This window comes from Antechinus flavipes, chromosome 5, assembly GCF_016432865.1.
Source record: "Antechinus flavipes isolate AdamAnt ecotype Samford, QLD, Australia chromosome 5, AdamAnt_v2, whole genome shotgun sequence".
Classification (NCBI taxonomy): domain Eukaryota; kingdom Metazoa; phylum Chordata; class Mammalia; order Dasyuromorphia; family Dasyuridae; genus Antechinus; species Antechinus flavipes.
In genome coordinates, this window is record NC_067402.1 from 146,069,615 (window position 1) to 146,082,025 (window position 12,411).

The 12,411-nt window shown below is 33.1% G+C and overlaps 1 protein-coding gene across 1 annotated transcript in view; it reads left to right on the forward strand.

The window, feature by feature from the left end:
• RELN (reelin) overlaps positions 1-12,411 on the forward strand; it is a 389,961-nt gene that overhangs the window by 166,907 nt on the left and 210,643 nt on the right. Inside the window, exon 10 of the mRNA XM_051963196.1 lies at positions 8,216-8,367. Within this exon, the coding sequence (XP_051819156.1) occupies positions 8,216-8,367 (152 nt within the window). The remainder of the gene's footprint in view (positions 1-8,215; positions 8,368-12,411) is intronic.

The window sequence follows — 12,411 nt, forward strand, 5'->3', positions numbered from 1 at the left end:
TAATATACAATATATATTATATATAAGGCAAGAAATGGGCAAGAGAATGGTGAAGATTGTCAATGTGGTAAGATGGTGGTACCCTGTACAGAAAGTGGAATTAAATTGTTAAATTTTCAGCATAAATTTTATAATTTGGAAATAAACAACTATCACAAATTGAAATTTTCATTCATTGTTTTTTTAATTGTTTAGATTTAAGAAAGTTCCTGAGAAAATGTCAGTGATGGAAATTAACTTGAAAAGGGAAAGTGAAGAAAATAAATTTACATGATAATTTTATTATATATTTCAAATGAATAGCAAGCCATATATAACTTTTTTTTAAATTATTTTTTAATAACTTTTTATTGATAGAACCCATGCTAGGGTAATTTTTTACAGCATTATCCCTTGCGTTCACTTCTGTTCCGATTTTTCCCCTCCCTTCCTCCACCCCCTCCCCTAGATGGCAAGCAGTCCTTTACATGTTGAATAGGTTACTGTATATTCTAGATACAATATATGTCTGCAGAACTGAACAGTTCTCTTGTTGTACAGGGAGAATTGAATTCAGAAGGTATAAATAACCCGGGAAGAAAAACAAAAATGCAAGCAGTTTATATTCATTTCCCAATGTTCTTTCTTTGGGTTTAGCTGCTTCTGTCCGTCTTTGATCAATTAAAGCTCTCTTTATCGAAGAGATCCACTTCCATCAGAATACATCCTCAAACAGTATCGTTGTTGAGGTATATAATGATCTCCTGGTTCTGCTCGTTTCACTTAGCATCAGTTCATGTAAGTCTCGCCAGTCCTCTCTGTATTCATCCTGCTGGTCATTCCTTACAGAACAATGATATTCCATAACATTCATATACCACAATTTACTCAACCATTCTCCAATTGATGGGCATCCATTCATTTTCCAGCTTCTAGCCACTACAAACCGAGCTGCCACAAACATTTTGGCAAGCCATATATAACTGATCTTTCATCTATAATCATCTTATTTATTCCACTGTTATAAAAATGCTTATTTCATTTCATATATTTAAAAAAATGTATCCTGCATTCAGAAAACCAGAAATTAAACATTTCATAGAATACTACTGGGAAAGAATTATGTTGCAGCATGGGGGAAAGAAGAGAATGTTTTCTTTTGGACTTGGTGAATTTTAAATGAGATATCCCAATAAAAATTAAAATGTTTAATAGGAAAGTGTTGATACAGGAGTAAAAATGGAGGCAAGCCAAGTACTAGTAAGCAGATTTGGGAATAGATTTTTGAACCAATGAGAGCTGATGAACTCATCCAATGAAAGAAGATGGAAAAGAGAAGAAAGCCTAAGATAAGCTTTCTAGAGTACCCACTGTTAGTGGACTTTACATGGATGAGGATGCAGCAAAAAAAGAAGCTGTCAATCTGGACAGGAGAGAATCAAGAGAAAATAAAGTCATGAAACCTCAGAGAGAAGAGATTATTAAGGAGGAAAAAGTAATAATTAGTGTCAAATAATACAGAGAGGTTTTAAAAAATACTAATAGTAATGATTATTGCTTATCTGGAATTTTAAGGATTACAAAGTGGTTTACAACTATTGTCTTATCTTGTGCTAACAACAATTTATTATACCCATGAGTAAACTAAGACAAAGAATAAGTGACTTACTTAGAGTCACATAGCTACTAAATGTCTGAGACTAAATTTAAACTTGGGTCTTTATAACTCCAGGTTTAACACTTTATCTTCTGTGACACCATGTTGATTCTAAAGGATGTAGACTGTGAAAAAGCCACTAGATTTGGTAATTATGATGTCAGTAACTTTGAAGAAAGCAAGTCAATTGGGAGAAGAGAAAGGAAGTGAAAGTAGAGAAGCATCAAGTGAAATCGGCATTTCAAGAAATTTAGATGACATAAAGAAAAGCTATAAAATTATTTGGCAGGCATGGTAGTATCTAAAGAAGGCAACTTAACACCTCAGATTGCTATTTGGAATATTGAGAAGTGATTTGCACAAAGTCAGATATAGTTTGTCAAAGGCATGTTTTGACCCCATCTTGACTCTAAGACTGCCTCTTTATTCCACTACACCCACTTTATTTCATTATCCCCAGTAAGTGCTTAAAGAAATATTTCTATAATTGAAAAAATTATTTGAGAAAAGTATTTTTGACATTGAAAATATAAATTCAACCAGCTTTACATTATTGATTTCCTGATATGAGGATGTCTCTACATGTAATAGTGTTATTTTGAATAGCATAGAAATTTGAGAAAAAGTAGGAGAAGTTGACAACATTAATTTCTAGAGGTCATTAATTATAACCCCTTTTATTTATACATGTGGAAACTGAGCCCACATAACTCAATGCAGATTTCTTGAATTTGATATTTAAAGATTTGATTATAAATCTTGCTTTATAGGTACTACCTATGTTACTTTAGGAAAAATCACTTAACACTTTATATAATTTTTCACATGGATGATGAAAGAGATGGTCTTGATAACTTGTATGGCCCCTTCCAACTTCAAATTGATGATCTTATAATCCAAGTGAGTTGCCTAGGGTCAATTAGCCAATTAATGGCACAGCCAAAATTTAAACAGAGAATTCCTAAATCTCAGTCATGTGTTAGGTCTGTTACTTCACCTTTATTCTGTAGAATATCCACGTTTATATAATAGTAGATATATAATAATAGATTGGTACATTTCAGTGTCATGACATTTCAAGAGTAGGTATTTCCTCAAGATAATTGTTTTTGCTTATTGGGTTCCTTTCTTTATTTCTCACTAAATAAAACTTCCTTGTTCCTATAAAACTTATAAATATCTGTGTTTCCTAGGAATACAATTTTGTTTATAAATTTTAATCAACCATCAGTGACAAAAGAAAAAATAAAGACAGATTTTCAAAGCAAAGAGAAGATAGCAACTTTTCAATAGTCTGTGAATATGATGGCACCTATGGTGATATTTCCAAATATGTTTTATATAAACTAATCCTCAAAAATTATTAAGATATACAACTAAAAGTTAAGTTTACCTTAACAAAAGTTACCAATTCTGTCCATATTCCTATACATAATATTTTCATATGTCATTTCATCTTTTTCATTTTTAAAATACACTAGAAGAATTCCATAACTAGAAAAAAACATAAGACCAGTTTCTTTTGTGGATCACTAGACTGAGTGTTTTAATTGGGATAAATGGAGCATAGAAAAGACCAATGAACCAGTATGCATTTACCTTTCATAAACAAAAAAAAGAATCAACTATTTATTTTTTGGTGGTTTGGTAGCATATTCAAAAGATCAATCAAATTTCTTCTTTGAAATGTTACTTTCCATAGAAGGTTGTGAAAAATGCTTCCAAAATCTAAATAAGCATCAAAAAAAATTTGTTTTAAATAAAATAAAATATCCCAGATGTTTTTGTATCTACCTTCTTTAAATCAGAGTGATTCACTCCTTTTTCTGAGACCTAAAAGCCTTTCGTATTTTACCAGTAGTTGAATATTTACCCAAGAATCAGGAGACCTACATTTGTGATCCTCTTATGCTGTGTGATGTTAGGCAAATCACTGTAATTTTGTGTCCCCAATTTGTCCCATCTGCAGAAGAATTCATTGGGCTAGTAGTGTTCATCAAATTGACCCTGACCAAAAAAGAAATTTATATATATATATGGCAATTAGGGTTAAATGACTTGCCCAGGGTCACACAGCTAGGAAGTATTAAATGTCTACGGTCAAATTTGAACTGAGGCCTTCCTGATTTCACGGCTGGTGCTCTATCCACTAAACCACCTAGCTGCCCCAAGAAATTATATTTTTAAAAAGGAATTTTTAAATAATTTTTGAAGCCCATGTAATTAATAAATGGTGTGTCTTTAAAAGGACTAAAGTTAAGGATTTAAATACCTTTGGTTGAATGATATAAGCCTTTTATAAATGCTTGTTGATTGAGTGATTGCTTTAATAAAACCATTATCCATGTTGAGTATCCAAACTGATAGATTAAATACACTAAGATGAGTCTTAATTTGTCATTGACTTTGACTAGAGGAGAAGGATAAAAAGGATATGTTGCCAAATAATATGTAATAATTTAGTTTCCTAATGGGAAAAAAAATATCTCCATGCAATAGAGATTTTTAAAATTAGGTAAGTGGTAAGAAATTATTTACACAAATTGCTCCAATTATTGTAAAATTACCGATGCAAAATATTTAAAGCTAGAAAGATGTTACTCATCCATATCAACAAGTCAAATATAAAACACCGATTTAAAAAGACACATATTTCTTGATAATAAAAGCTAGCATTGAAAGCTTTGAAGTTTTCAAAGGGTTTTACAAATATTTTATCCTCACAACAACCTTGAGAAGCAGGTATTATTGTTGCTCCATTTTACATATAAGGAAATTGAGGAGGTTAAGTGATTTACCCAGAGTCACCCAGTAAATAAGTGTTTCAGGTCACATTTGAACTAATGTCTTCTTGACCTCAGGTCTAGTGCTCTATCTGCTATACCAACTAGTTAGCTCTAAGATTGAAAAGAAAGATTAAATAATAGAAAGAACTGACTAGATTGCTCACCATAAGATAAAAGGTTTACGTTGATGTGTTTTCCATTATTACTCCATGTTAATTAGCCTGTCAGGCTTAATTAGCTTTGAAAATTGAATGTGTCGCTTGCCTTTTCAGAAAGGGAAGGAAGAGAATTTAGAACTCAAAAAAAAACTTTTAAGTAAATGTTGAAAATGTTATTGCATGGATTTGGGAAAAAATAAAATACTTTTTTTTATTATTATAAGAACAGTTGATACAAAAACATCTCTTCCAAACCAGGGCATATTTTGCCATAAATATACACAGATTACATGAGAGGGTGGAGTTTAGAGCACACTTATGACAAAGGAATAATTCCCACCTCTTGGTTCCTGGAAATCCTTTTTTACTGTATGAAATCATGATGGGGTTTCCATCAGGGATACCTTGTAAAGTCAGATGCTGTATTTCCTCAATATGTATAATTTGTCCTCCAGTTATGGCTAGAGGAAGCCCAACTCATCTCATTGTTTGAAGTTTGCAAAGTCATTCTCCTTTGGGGAGATGCTGTTCTCTCTACCTCAAAGTGATTTCTTCCCAGAACTGTCTACTCATAGGCTGACTCAACCATTAAAATTTCAGTTTCTGAATTGCCTTTCTGTTTTACCAAAGACCCACAGGAGGCAATTGGTTCTTTTTAAACAATCACAATAAATTTCCTATGCAGTAACAGCTTCTTTCATTTAATGGTTAAAAAAGCACTTCTCTTCTTCCCAATTTGATTAACTAGGTTGTTTGTACCAAGTTTCTGCCTTTGATTGTTTCAATAGTGGTATATAGAAATTGTTTGCATTGTTAAAATATTTGATAATTTTACATCATCAGAGAATTCTGATTTGATAAAAATCCAAGTATGCTGTAGTTGTTTTTATTGGGCTAGACGTAATTGGTTCAGCAGACATTTCTTGCCTATCTGAGGTCTGCTAGGGTAAAGGAAACTACCCCTTACTTCAACTCTATACCCTTACATTTTGTACTATTAGTCATATTTTTTCTCATGTCCCTTGACTTATGTGTTCCACATGCTATTTCTGGATTCTTCCTCTATACCCATTCTACAACTTCTCCTCCTCAATTGATTCTATACAAATTGACCATGTTCTTCAAACAAAAGATTCTCCCTCCTTTCTCACCAAATTCAGTGCCTATGTCATACTTATCTTTCCTTCCCCAATTCCTCTTCTCATATTCTGAGACTTCAACCTACATATTGTTGTTTTCTTAAACATGTTAACTTATAATATCTACCTCACCAAAATATTTGGAAGTTTAAGTATATGTGTAAGGCATTTTACACACTTTAGAGCACCCTTCTTGGAACTAAAAATAAATTGCTGTGATGGAATGCTCTTTTGCTAAGAGAAATGATGAGCAGGATGCTTTCAGATAAATAGGAAAAGACTTATATGAACTGATACAAACTGAAGTGGGAGGAACCAAGATAATATTGTACATAGTAAAAAGCAATGTTGTAATATAGATCAATTATAAAAGATTTAACTTTGATCAAGACAATAATTCAAGATAATTGCAAGGAACCCAAGATGAAAAAAATTAATAGTGGATGATAGACTGACCTAACATAGCAGTCCATGGGATTGCAAAAAATTGGATGCGACAACAGCAACATGATGAAAAATGCTATCTATCTTGAGAGAAAGAACTGATCAACTCTGAATGCAGATTGAAGCATAATTTTTAAACTTTATTTCTCTTGCATTTTTAATCTATGTTTTCTTTTGCAACATAATATGGAAATGTTTTGCTGGACTGCACATGTATAATCAAGATGGCTTTATATAATCAATTAAAGTTTTCTCAAAGAGTGGGAGAGGGACAGGAGAAAGGGAAAGAATTTTAAACTCAAAAATTTTTAAAATCTTTACATGTAATTGGGAAAATTCTCTGAAAGTCAGAGAAATTCAGTGACTTGCCACTAATCAGGTGAAATCTAAACCTTGGTCTTCTGGACTCCAAGTCCAGCGCTTCATCCACTCTACCATACTAAATTTGAAGTCAAGAAACCCTGGGTTCATATCCCCCCATCTTTCACCCTTCCTCTGTCACTTACCAACTCTGGGACCAGAGGAAAGTCACTTAACCTCTCTCAAACTCAGAAAAACATTTTAAGATGTAGCCAGGCTTTTATTTGCTCTAGTTGTGGGAGGTATCACGGTGAAAAAATGATGAGACGAACATATCTTGGCGCCTTAGGTGCATTTGGGGTAGATCAGCCTTCTTTATCATAGTCAGGCAGTATACATTCATTATGTGTCTTTGATCCCATGTTGTTGCTCTCTATCTTCCAAGATTATCAGAGTCTAACTGATAGGTTCTGCATACTTTATTGGTGAAAGATTTTCAAGCATCCTCCCAGACATAACAATGCAATCCAATATTCTTTTTTTGCAATGCATTTGTAAGTTTATCTCCCATTTCTGACACATACACACACAAATGTACACATATGTGTGCACACATACACACACACACACACACACACACACACTTTTACATCTCTCCATCTGGAACTAATCAAATCAACTCTATCATTCTGGGAAAGGACTCACCAATCATTTGCCTTGTGATTCTGCTCATGATCCATATAACCAATGATCCACTGTTCCTTTATAGACCTTGTCTTTATTAGAATTTAAACTCCTTGGGAACATGGACTGTCTTTGTTTTTGTAATTGTATCACCTAATTTTATTACTTGGCACAGTGCCTAGGATATAGTAAATCCTTAATGAACACTTTTTTTATTCATTCATATTGACCCATTTTGTTTTTAGCCTGTTGAAGAATTTTGGAATCTACATTTCTCTCATTCAATAAATGCATTAGCTGTTTTCTCCTGCCAGCTTTGTAATATTTACACTTTGATAAATCTTATAAGACTTCATGTCATCTGGAAGAGTAATTAGATTTAATCATTCTGACTCCAAAGGGCAGGGGATCAGTGGGTGAAAGGTTTTTTTAGCTCAATATGAAGAAAATTTTCCTAACAATCAGTTTTTCCCAGGGGTAGATTTAGTTACCTCAGAGCATATAAATTTTTTAAAGGAAAACTGGATTCTAGCCTTTCATTATTTGGACTTCATAGAATTCTTGAGTTATAATTTGATTTAGATATCATTTTCTAAAACTGGCTCATGATCCCATATGAGTCTTATAACTGAATTGAAGGGCCAGAAAACTATGATTTATTATCAGTAAAGGTTTGCTTGGACATCTATTTTATATATCTATCTACTCAGGATCACATTAAGCAAAAAGGAATCAGGAAAAAAATTTAAGAAGCTCTGGTCTGGATGAGTTCTGAGAACACTTCAAGCTACTCCTAATATTCTGTAATTTTTTCATTCCCTACAAAGTAATACAAGGATCCAGTCACTTGCTGTCTCAGATATAAGGAATAAAATCCAGGAGGAGCTTGAGATCACCAAGGTTGTTGGGGATTTTTGCTTCTCATATCTTAAAGTTTATATTCGCAGCTTTATTGTTTTTTGAAATTATCCATTAAGAAGGGAGCTATCCTTGTGTTAAGTAAGGTAGATTATTCTATTTTAGGTTTGTCTTGACCATCTTGTTAACAAATCTCTTGTTTTATTTCAGGTGGGATATCATAGGAGCTGTCATTGGCAATGAATGTGGAACTCTAGAATCAGGTTTATCTATGATCTTCCTAAAAGAAGGAGAGAGAAAAATATGTACTCCATATATGGACACAACAGACTATGGAAATCTGAGGTTTTATTTCTCTTTGGGTAAGCAAATACCTTTTTCTTAAACATTGCTAACCTCAATGAGATCTTAAGTTATAATTCATTCCTAGGAAATTTGATTGTTTTAAGGTATCTCTAGTGAGAAAGGAAAGACTCAAAATTTAAGCTACATTCCTTGTGGTCAGAAAAGAGTACTGGAATGCTTATACTTGCCACCCCCACTGTTACTGATGTACAAAGAATACTAACCATGGTGTATCATCATCCTGCTAAACAGCAAAATACCTCAATACCTTTTTCATCCACTAGATTCCCAAAGGATTTCCTTCCATCAGGATGAGCCATTTGTTTTCATGCATATAATGCTATTACATATCTTATTTAAGATTGGAAACTCAATATTCTATAGTATATTGTTGTAGCATTCTTTACAAATGCTAAAAAAAAAGTTTGGATAAACCTTATTTCTTCTATGGTATACTGAAAAAATACTGACTCTAGAGTCAGGAAAACCTGGGTTCAGATACCACTTTTGTGCTTTTTATATGTGTGATCTTGCTGGTCAAATCATTTAACTGGCCTCAGTTTCTTCATATGTAAAATGAGAACTTTAGGCTACATTGCCTTTAAGAGCCTTTCCAGCTTTACATCTGTGATCCTCGACCTATTAAAATATATATAAACATTAAGTATTGGGGAAAATTCATGGAGAAAGTAAGTGTTGTGATTAATTATTGTTTCAAATAGTAAATGACAAAATTATGTGTTTTATCAGTGGAAGTTACTGTACAGTTATGTACAAGTGTCACATGGCTGTTTTGTTGAGTGACCAGGAAACAGGCATGAACTTTTCCCAGCCTTTCAAATCATGGCAACACTTGAAAGAGTAACAGGAAATAAACTTTGTCCACCTTCTGAACTTCTAATAGAAGTTCTCATTCTAGCAAGACAAAACATGCCTGTTGTCTCATCATCAACACAGCCTCTCCAGCAGCCTCATCTGTTTCATCTTCACCTCTCCAAGTATTCTCTGTTTTATATAAAGAAGGATGTATGTATTGAAAGCAAAATATAAAAAACTAAATTAGAACTGCCTGCATTCCAAATTAATATACAGCTTTGACTCTGAAATGATTGCACATTAAAATATCATTTATTGAATTTTAAAATCCACATTTCAACTTAAATATACTTTTATTCAGATCATTCATAGAAAACCTTGAAATTATCATTGCCATAATATGTTGCCTATCCTGTTTGCATTTAAGCTTTCACGCCATCTTGAACATCACTGTTATTGTTATAACTTTTTTCTATTTCTCACATTAAAACCCTATCCCATAGATAATATTCTTCAAATAGTAGGTTACTGAGTAAGAGGGATCAATTCAAATTAACTGAAATGAATCTAAATAGGACATTTATCAGGTAAATATATACCTAACACTTATCTAAGTTCTTCAAAACCTTTTCTAAAGTAGATGCTATTTCTACTAATAGTGGAGAAGGAGAAATGACAGCAGACTTCAGATATCTAAAGGATTATTATACAGAAGAAGTATCAATCTTCTTTTTGGCTTCAGCATATATAAGTAGGACTAAGGAATAGCATTTTGGAGATGTAGATTTGAGTCTTTATAAGGGACAGTAATTAGAACTTTTATTTAAAAAAAAAAAAGGAATATATAGTCACGGGAGATAGTAAATTCCCTGTCACTGTAGGTCTTTCCATGGTAGCTGAGATTCATATTAGAATAAAGCTTGGACACCATGAATTCTGATCTTCTTTTCAGATGTAAGAGCATTATATTCTGTTAAATTTTCAGACAAAAAAAAACAGTTTAGATTTGATCCACTGTAGAGATACATTGACCTTCAGAATTCTTTTTCATATTAACATTCATTTAACATACGGCCAGTTGGATTAAGAAGCTCTCACTATTCATTCCTCCCACCTATTCTGTCCTGTATATGTGCAATACCTTGGCCCATGCTGATTTACCCACTTGTAAGAACTTCTCTCCATTTTATTCTAAATCTATTACATTTGTAAAACTCCAGCTCAGATTCTTATTTTTTTAATGTATCCTTCTCTGACATTCTAGTCCACACTGATAACTCCATTCTCTTAACTGCCACTATAGTTGGAGTTATGCCCTCCCAATATGGCCCTTAGTCACAATTTCATGTATGTTTGTATATTTTTGTGGTATCATCTTACTAAATTATAAACTCTCTAAGTACAAGGACTGTGTCTAAGATTTATTTTGTTTATCCACTATTTACCAGAGCAATAGGAATTTAATTATGGTACAAAACAAGAATGTAGGACTTCTATTTTTACCTTATCCAGTCTTACCAGATAATCAACTTGTTGAAGGCATATATTATTATGTTTCCTTCCAATCATCATTCAGTTCAACATTTATTGAACACTTACCCAAACAAAAATCATTGGAGAGTTTCAAGTACATTTTGTTTTTGCTATTGTTCAGATGGTTCAGTCATGTCCGACTCTTCATGAACTTGTCAAGGATTTTCTTGACGAAGATAACTACAAAATGTTAGTAAAACATTTCCTTCTCCAGTTCATTTTGCAAGTAAGGAAACTGAGGCAAACAGAGTTAAGTGACTTGCCCTAGGTCACATGGCTAATAAGTGGCTGGAGTCATATTTAAATTCAAGTCTTCTTGAACTTTGTCCATTGAGTCACCTAGTTGTCTTTTTCAAGTGCATAGGAAATATCAAAGAGAAAGATTCAGGTAAGGGGCAAGAAAGGAGGCTTCCCAGAGGAATGGGCTTGTGATCTGGGCATTGAAAGAAAGGGATGATTTTAAAAGGCATATTTGTAGAGAAAGTCTTTTTGCGGGCTTGGGGTTTGTAGCATGTAAATGCTCAGAGATGGGGATTGCCAAGGAAACATGAATGGCTAGTAGTCTAATTTTCCTAGAATGTAAAATATGTCAATCAAACAGTATTTAACTACCTCTTCTATGCCTGACCTTAGGCTGTGAGCTGAGGCTATAAGTACAGATAATGAAACAATCTCTACTTAAAATGAACTCATATTATGAAATAGAATTGTAATATAAAAGTCTGGAAAGGGAGGTTGGAGTTGGATTGCTAAATGTTTTGAATGCCAGACTAAGGATTTTCTATTTAATCTTATAACCGGGAAACTCCTAAATATTTTTGAGCAGGGTCCATACTCTAATTTTGGCATTAGGGAGATGACTTTACTCATGATGTCTGAATGGATTAAAGAAAGGAGAGCCTTGTAGAGGGGAAAAGAGTTAAGAAGGTGTTTTTATAGTCCAAGTAAGATATAATTATAGAGGTTATTGGGAAAAAACGAAAATGGATGTGAAATATGGAGAAATAAAATTAAAGAGACTTGGCAACTGACTAGATATAGAGTATGTACAGAAAAGGAAGAGTCAAAGATGATGAAGTCTGAGTGATGAAATAATTGTGCTGTAAAAAGAAATAGAGGTGTAAACATGAGGTTGTGGATTTTGTGAATAAAGTGGATTTTCATATTTAGTTTTGGACATATTGAATTTGAGGTGCTGATAAACAATTCAAGTAAATATGTCCTGCAGGGAATATAGGACTCAAGATAAGAGAAGAATTTCAATTTGGGTAACTGTTTGTAAAATACATTGTGTTGGAAAAAGACCAGAAACAGGTAGACAAACTGAGTGACCATGGCAGTAGTCTAATGAGAAGTGATAAGGGCCTGAACTAGTTATGGAGACAGAATCAATAAGACAGATAAATGGTGAAGAGGAATTTGGATGAGGGAGAATTAGCAGCTAAGGTTGGCTCTCAAATTTCTGAGTCTTATTGGCTAAAAATAATTGTGGTGTTCTCAATAGTGATGAGGATTTTTGTAGAATCAGGACATTTGAGTTTTGTTTTGACATACCTACAGGATATCGACCACCTTTTACTCCCCAACTCAGAGTCTTGTTTTTATTATGTACATTTATGAGTAACAAGGTCTGATTGTTTTGATGCTCTATTTCATCCACTACACTCCACCAAAATCTAACTCATTATGGTTTCAAATGGTTTCTGGTTTTA